Below are 8,746 nucleotides of genomic sequence, written 5' to 3' on the forward strand. Positions count from 1 at the left end.
TTTTTTTTTTTTTTTGAGACGGAGTCGGACTCTGTTGCCAGGCTGGAGTTGCAATGGTGAAATCCCGGCTGACTGCAACCTCTGCTTCCCAGTTTCAAGAGATTCTCCTGCCTCAGCCTCCTGAGTAGCTGGGACTACAGGCACGTGCCACCATGCCCAGCTAAGTTTTGTATTTTTAGTAGAGATGGGGTTTCACCATGTTGGCCAGGATGGTCTCGATCTCTTGACCTCGTGATCTGCCCGCCTTGGCCACCCAAAGTGCTGGGATTACAGGCGTGAGCCACCGCACTCGGCTAAGACTCCATCTCAAAAAATAAATAAACAAACAAACAAACAAACAAATTTCACTCTCTGTGATATGAATCCATTGGTCAGAAAAAAAATAAAATAAATTTCACTCTCAAGTAATTCTCCTTTCACTGATAAAAGGATTTAAGTGGTTGGAGACCTAGGTTCTATCATCCTTAGCCAGAACAGTCACCCAGAAATTAGGAAAACTAAGGGCTATGTCCATAAAAACAGTGCATGGCTATATGGAATTTCTATAAATCCTTTGACATGCTGATGAAGGAGGAATTCAGTGTGATCTCCTGATGCAAGTGGCAAAAAGCTACCCCACCTCCACTTTGTTCTCCAAAATCTTCCTCTACCGGATAAAGAGTAAATTTACAAGTTTTACTAGAGCTCACAAATTGCCCAAGCTGAAGTTGAGATTGTATCTTCTTTTTCTGCCTTCGATAACAGGCTAGTGAGTATATAATGGAATTACTAAAAAGCCAAGGACAAATACAGCAGTACTTGAGAAGTGCTGATGTAATTTAAAGAATAAAAGAAGTGTGGCACTGTTATTAAGCCAAATATTAACCACCAATAGCTATACTTTATAACACAATCTGATATAGGCCATGCATGACAAGAACACAGCCCTAAAACGGAACCTCATTCTCAAAATTCAATATGGCAGCCAGCTGGCTCAAATGGATACTGTACACCACTGGCTCTCACCTGTATGATTGATTTGCCTTATTTTAAGGCTTCTAGTGATATTCAGTGTGACAGCTAATGGTTTAAGTCTATAGAGCACAGGTTAAAGAAATGAATCTTCTCTCAATTCTATGCTATACAGCCCAGTATAAAAATATCCAAAGTGTACTTGCTGATTTATGGAGAAATTCATCTTAATCTAACTTCTCTCTTCAGAATGAACTATTGTTTTCTTTGTCTTTGTTCCCTAGGGTCCCACCTCCTAGCTTCATATGAGCACTCAATAAACAGCAAAAAATATTTGTCTTTCTCCATTTTTAATCTTTAAAAAATGTTTAAATCTTTTTTGCATAGGCAAAAATAAAATTTTACTGAGCCCTTATTGTATGCCAAATACCACTGTAAGAATTACCTTATTTAATCTTTACAACACCCCTATGAGTTAAGTGTTATTAATATCCGCATTCTGGCTGGGTGCAACGGCTCATGCCTGTAATTCCAGCACTTTGTGAAGCCAAAGTGGGAAGACTGCTTGAGGCCAGGAGTTCAAGACCAGCCTGGGCAACATGGTAAAGCCCCATCTCTACAAAAATACAAAAATTAGCCAGGCGTGTTGGCATGTACCTCTAGTCCCAGCTATTCAAGAGGCTGAAGTAGAAGGATAAAGGCTAAGAGACATATATACGAAGGTTCTAATAGGGGTGAAATAAAGGGCTGCGCACCATGGCTCATGCCTATAATCCCAACACTTTGAGAGGCCGAGGCAGGACTGCTTGAGCCCAGGAGTTTTTGAGACCAGTCTGGGCAACATAGTGAGACCTTGTCTCTACAAAAAATAGAAAATTAGCAGGGCATGGTGGCATACGCCTGTAGTCCCAGCTATGTAGGAGGCTGAGGAGGGAGGATAACTTGAGCCCAGGAGGTTCAGGCTGCAGTAAGCCACGAATGCGCCACTGCGCTTCAGCCTGGGTGACTGAGTAAGACCCTGTCTTGAAAAAAACAAAAAAAAGAAAGAAACATCTCACTGATCACATAGCCAATAAGAAGCAGAAAGGCTCATGCTGATAATCCCAGCACTTTGGGAGGCTGAGGTGGAAGGATTGCTTGAGTTCACGAGTTTGAGACTAGCCTGAAAACACAGTGATACCTCACCTCTACCGAGAAAAAAAAAAAAGCAGTGGCAGTTCAGGATTTAAAGTGAGGCAGTGTAAGTTTAGAGCCTATCCCTTAACTACTACTCTCAGCTTATACAGCCTAGAGCAACTTCCTTCAAGTTGGTGGTTCAATTCTCAGCATTATCACTTACCAGCTGAATGAGTCTCGGACAAATTGCTGAATATGTTTGAGCTACAGTTTCTTCATCTGTAAAATGGGTTTAGTAACAGCCTCTTTACAAGATTTGTTGGGAAATTAGATGAGATTATATATATGGACAACCTGGCACACAGCAGACATTCAGCAAGAGTCCGCACCCTTCCTTCCCTGCTTGACATTTCTCTTCTTTATTCTGAGTCTCACTCTGCTGCCCAGGCTGGAGTGCAGTGGTACAATCATTGCTCACTGCAGCCTCGACTTCCCAGGCTCAGGTGATCCTCCCACCTCAGCCTCCTGAGTAGCTGGGACTACAGGTGTGTACCACCATGCTTGGCTAATTTTTGGTAGAGACAGGGTTTTGCCATGTTACCCAGGCTGGTCTTGAACTCCTGCCAGGCCTAAAGCGATTCTCCCAAAGTGCTGAGATTACAGGTGTGAGCCACGGCGCCCAGCTGACATTCCTCTTCTTTTTGCTCAAGTGTGAGACTTCTCATTCCAGCTCCATTGAAAATTAGGGCCCAACACAGCTCCCAGGGAAGGAGACTAAGCAGTTTTTTTGTTGTTGTTATTTTTGAGACGGAATCTCATTCTGTTGCCCAGGCTGGAGTGCAGTGGCGCAATCTCGACTCAACCACAACCTCTGCCTCCCAGCTTCAAGCGATTCTTCTGCCTTAGCCTCCCGAGTAGCTGGGATTACAGGTGTGCACCACCACGCCCAGCTATTTTTTGTATTTTTAGTAGAGACAGGGTTTCACCATGTGGACCAGGCTGGTCTTAAACTCCTGACCTCAGGTGATCCACCTGCCTCGGCCTCCCAGAGTGCTGGGATTACAGGCATGAGCCACCACACCTAGCCAGAGACTAAGCAGTTTTAAGAAAAAGGACATTGTTGCTTTCAGTCTCATAGTAGGGATCTGAATATTTCCTAAATTCCTAAATGGGTAGTAGTTCATCCCAGTCCTCAAACTACCCTCACCACGCTAGTATAACAAGCCCCCAGGTACACACACTTTGGTTTCAAAGTCATATTGATCCTCCATCCTTTTCCAGGTGGACGGAACAAGAAAACTCACCTAACGCCCTGACGATTCGCATCAGGACTTCCCCGACTTTCATTCTGGTCTCTGGTGTGTGCTTGTCTTTGCTGCTGTCATACTGAGCCAACAGGTCTGGCAAGATTTTCTCAGGATAGACATCTGAGAGCAGGGCAACCCCTAGGGTTGAAAACAAAAAGAAAGGATGCATTACTGTTTAGGATTGAAAGGCAAATGAACCAGTCACCCTGTGATGGGATGAACACAGAGATGCTGAAAACCGTCTCTACAGCTCTTCCAGCAAGGGCGCCTGTTGTTTGGAAAGTCAGCATAGTGAATGGAACGAAGATGGGCGTGGTAGTTGAGACTCCTGCGTTTCTCTAGTCCCAGCCTGATACCATCTCTAACGTCACTCCCAGCACTGATGTTCTATGATCCAGACAGTGCCTCCTGCCTTTGCTGTAGTTCTCTATTCCTGTATAATTTTCCACTGTAGGATAGCCAGTGATGGGAGCAATTTCCACAAGGAAACATTTTCAGAGCGTCCTGGACATGATCAATATTAGATCTAAGCTCATGGCTGTTTCCTAATCAACAGAAACAGGGAAGACCCTGACCCTGTGTCCCCCTTCGTAGGACTTGCTGATCCTCTCTCCCATCCACACCAGCACCTTCTAAATGTGTAGCCTGGAACAGTGTTATCATAATCTGACCCCAGCCCCATACTCAGCAAGCTTTATAGGGGTGGCAGGGAGGTGAGAGGTGACCAGACAGATCCAGAACAAAACCCCTGGTCGGCCTCAAAACTATGTAACTACAAATTATATGATTCGTGTCTATACTGTTGTTTATTCCTATTTTCTCTCATTAGTATTTAGCAGAGAACAGGAAAAAGGTTACACACTGTAAAGAACAGTGAGGAAAAAGAAAAAAAGTAAAGAAGGAATAGGTAGAAATAGGCATTCCAGGATGAGAATCCACTTCTACCTCAAGCACCCTGGCCCATCAACTCTGCTTTGGGTTTTTCCAGTAATCTCCTCATTGGTCTCCCTGCTTCTACTCTTTTCATCCATTGCAGCTGGAGCTATTTGGTTTGAATCATAAGTCTGGCCCCTTCATTCTTCTGCCCAGACCCCTCAGTGGTTTCCCTTCTCCCCTGAATATGAGCAGTCCCCAGCCACCGCCTTCCTTTGTTCTCTCTCTGATCTCATCTTTTAACACTCTCCCTTGCTTCCTGGCCTCCTTGCTATTCTCCAGTAGACCAAGTGATCTTGGCCCGGAGGAGTCGGCCTCACTTCCCCTCCGCATTGGCTGCTCCTCCTGGTGGCCTCACAGCTTGCTCCCAAACCCTATCATGTCTCTGCTCACAGATCACATTTGTCACATCTAAAACGGCAGCCTCCTTCCCCTGCCACTCTTTACCCCTCTCACCCTGCTTCATTTGTCTTAGCACTTAATATCACCTGACAGGTTGTGTATTTCCTTATTGTCTGCTCTCCTCCTTGGAATGTGAACTCTATAATAAAGTCAAGGATTTTCTTTTGTTCCCTGCTGTATCCCCAATGCCTAGAAGAGTCCTAGCACGTGTCGGGTGCTCAGTAACTACTTACTAAATGAATGAATGGATGAATGGATGGATGAATAAAAAGGGTTCAAATATACAGTCCTGATATAAATTTCAGGAATTAAGAAAGAGAGGATGGGGAAGAAGTAATATAAATGCTTAAGAAATCTATACTTATTTTTCATCTAAGTTTACCATTCTCATGTTTAAACTGACAGCCTTGCAGGCAAAGTCTATGTGCAGCTTTTTATGTTATAGGTTGTGATTCCATTCTCTTCTAAATCACATCCACACTCTTCACTGGGCTTCTTATCTGCCGCATCTGCTGAGCTGTGAAGGCGGAGCACCTGCTGAGGGCTGCACCTGTCTGCCCATCCTCCTTTCTGCCCTCCCCACCCCCACCTTTCCTTGCTTCCAAAGAGCCTGGGAAGTCTCTGCATGTGGTCCTAAGCCACCACCGCTGCATGTGGTCCTAAGCCACACTTCCAATCCAGAGTCCAATCTTATACAAGCAGAAGCTCTGCTTTTTTTTTTTTTTTTTTTTTTTTTTTTTGAGACGGAGTCTCGCTCTGTCGCCCAGGCTGGAGTGCAGTGGCCGGATCTCAGCTCATTGCAAGTTCCGCCTCCCAGGTTTACGCCATTCTCCTGCCTCAGCCTCCCGAGTAGCTGGGACTACAGGCGCCTGCCACCTCGCCCAGCTAGCTTTTGTAATTTTAGTAGAGATGGGGTTTCACCGTGTTAGCCAGGATGGTCTCGAACTCCTGACCTCGTGATCCGCCCATCTCGGCCTCCCAAAGTGCTGGGATTACAGGCTTGAGCCACCGCGCCCGGCCTAGCTCTGCTCTTAAGAGAGATTCAGGTTGTGGCACAACACTGTCTCCAAAATGTGACACTGTAGTAGTAGTTCACTCTATTATGTAAAATGATGAAGTCCTTGGGGGTTCAACATGGAGTTATGGAATATTGTAGCATAGAAAAAAAAAATGTCTGCGTCGGCTGGGCGCGGTGGCTCACGCGTGTAATCCCAACACTTTGGGAGGCCGAGGTGGGCGGATCACTTGAGGTCAGGAGTTTAAGATCAGTCTGGCCAACATGGTGAAACCCTGTCTCTACCAAAAATACAAACAGTTAGCTGGGTGTGGTAGCGGGCGCCTGTAACCCCAGGCTGAAGCAGGAGATTCACTCAGGAGGTTGAAGCAGGAGAATCGCTGGAACCCGGGAGCTGGAGGCTGCAGTGAGCCGAGATTCACACCACTGCACTCCAGCCTAGGCAACAATAGCGAAACTTCATCTCAAAAAAAAAGAAAAATTTGTCTGAGGCTTAAGGGTAAATGAATTGTTTGCTAAGAGAAAGAAGAGGGGGCTAGGTGCAGTGGCTCACACCTGTAATCCCAGCACTTTGGGAGGCTGAGGTGGGAGGATCACTTGAGGTGAGGAGTTTGAGACCAGTCTGGGCAACACAGGGAGACCCCATGTCTATAAAAATATTTTTTAAAAACTTAGCCAGGTCCACAATCCTCCTGCCTCGGCCTCCGAGTAGCTGGGATTACAGGTGCCTGCCACCAAGCCTGGCTAATTTTTATATTTTTGGTAGACACAGGGGTTTTACCATGTTGGCCAGGCTGGTCTCGAACTCCTGAGGTGATCCGCCCTCCTCGGCCTCCCAAAGTGCTGTGATTACAGGCGTGAGCCACTGTGCCCAGCCCATAACTACTTTCTAAAATGAGTTCTCAACTCAGAAAATCTGGTGGGTGTTTCCCTATGACTTTGTAATGGAAAACAGTAGAAAAATGGGATTTGCTTTATACAACTTTGACCTATTTCTAGCTTTTCTGAAACCTATTACTAAAGTCCCTCCTACTGTTATTTATTCCTATTTTCTCTCATTAGTCTTTAGCAGAGAACAGTCATTTACTTCTGTGAACATACTATCCTGGCCAAATGAGCTCTGGACTTCCTCTCTGTAGTGCGCAGACGTGTGATTACACATAGCATCTACTCTCTCTTCTGGTAACAACACTATGGTGTTCTTTTGGAGAAATATCCCTTTCTTACTCTCGGTCTGTGTGGTTTGAGTGGGCTAACTATACCCACTTTCTCCCCCTCCAGGTGTCAACTTGTATCTCAGGCTGGCCAGTTAGGATCTTCCATTCCATCCCCATCACCATGATTGGTTCAGGAATGGGGAATGAGATTCGATCCTGAAACCCACATTGACACTACTGGGAAAGATACATTTCCCTCCCCACCACCCGCTGAAGAGACTAACCTGGAGCTGCCAGTGGCCACCATGTGGAAAAAGCCCACCCAAGAATGACACCAACACAGAGGAGGGCCCACCCGAGAGGGAGGGAGAAGAGGAAGAGATCCGGTGGCATCTTTTCAGCTCCTGGACCCAGGTGTACTCTACCCACTCGACTTTCTGGATACAAAAGCCAATAAACACCCTCTAATGCTCATGCCAGTTTGACTGTTTTTCAATTAAAAGAATCCTAACACACCCTTTTCAGATTAACAATGATTTTCAGATTTTTTTTTTTTTTTTTTTTTTTCTTTTCCTATAATGCTAAACTTTAAACTCATTAGGGAGCTTTTAGCTCTCCCAGTCTTCCATAAAAAGGTTGCCAAAGCAAAGCGCAGTTTCCTTGCTTCCCACAGTCCCAGGTCTACTAGCAATTGTTTATCTTCCTGCTGGCCTGCTCCACGGACGGCTGCCAAATGGCTGGCTGTTTGAGTTTTACCTTCTAGGATACAGGTGCCACCTATGAGTTTATTAAATCCCTGGAGAATAAGAGTAGTTCCCCCTTTACTCATCAAGCAGTGAAGAGAGTCATACATGATGGTTAACAATGTATAAAAATGAAAGGGATGAGATTTTGTGTGGCTGTTTTTATTTATTTCGAAAAAACTTTCTGTACTTTGACACTCTGTGGAAGCATGGCCATAACCTTCACATGACCATGGGCCCATCACACTTGATAATTCCTTTGTGACTTGAAAATGGGGTAATTTCTGGGTCAGCACAAGATTCAAGAAAACATCACACATCAATCCCTTTGGCAATGAGACCCAAACGATTGTGTGAGAGAGACCTCTTTCCATTCTGATCGTAGGAAACTAGCTATACATTTTAGGATGTGGTGCAACAGATGAGATATAGAGAAGGTAAAACTGAATCCAAACTGGCAAGAGTTCACAGAAGCATTCTGAACTTTTTTTTGGAGGCAATGCATAGAATATTGGTGAATTAACATAACTAAAAAAATGTTAGGCTGGATGCAGTGGCTCACGCCTGTAATCCCAGCACTTTGAGAGGCCAAGGTGGGTGGATCACCCAAGGTCAGGAGTTCGAGACCAGCCTGACCAACATGGAGAAACCCCATCTCTACTAAAAATACAAAATTAGCTGGGCGTGGTGGCGGGTAACTGTAATCCCAGCTACTTGGGAGGCTGAGACAGGAGAATCACTTGAACCCAGGAGGCAGAGGTTGCAGTAAGCCAAGATTGCAACATTGCACTCCAACCTGGGCAACAAGAGCGAAAACTCCAACTCAAAAAAAAAAAGTGCGGTAGCTGACGCCTGTAATCCCAGCACTTTGGGAGGCTGAGGTGGGCGGATCACGAGGTCAGGAGTTCGAGACCAGCCTGGCCAATATGGTGAAACCCCGTCTATACTAAAAATACAAAAATTAGCTGGGCATGGTGGTATGCGCCTGTAGTCCTGGCTACTAGGGAGGCTGAGGCAGGAGAATCTCTTGAACCTAAGAGGCGGAAGTTGCAGTGAACCAAGATCACACCATTGCATTTCAGCCTGGGCGACAGAGTGAGGCTGTCTCAAAAAAAAAAAAAA

The 8,746-nt window shown here is 45.4% G+C and overlaps 1 protein-coding gene across 1 annotated transcript in view; it reads right to left on the reverse strand.

Moving 5' to 3' along the window:
- The window catches only part of TANGO6 (transport and golgi organization 6 homolog), a 277,961-nt gene that overhangs the window by 116,756 nt on the left and 152,459 nt on the right, over positions 1-8,746 (reverse strand). The window contains exon 14 of the mRNA XM_017850742.1: positions 3,372-3,512. Within this exon, the coding sequence (XP_017706231.1) occupies positions 3,372-3,512 (141 nt within the window). The remainder of the gene's footprint in view (positions 1-3,371; positions 3,513-8,746) is intronic.

Source organism: Rhinopithecus bieti, unplaced genomic scaffold, assembly GCF_001698545.2.
Source record: "Rhinopithecus bieti isolate Rb0 unplaced genomic scaffold, ASM169854v2 scaffold_32081, whole genome shotgun sequence".
Lineage (NCBI taxonomy): Eukaryota > Metazoa > Chordata > Mammalia > Primates > Cercopithecidae > Rhinopithecus > Rhinopithecus bieti.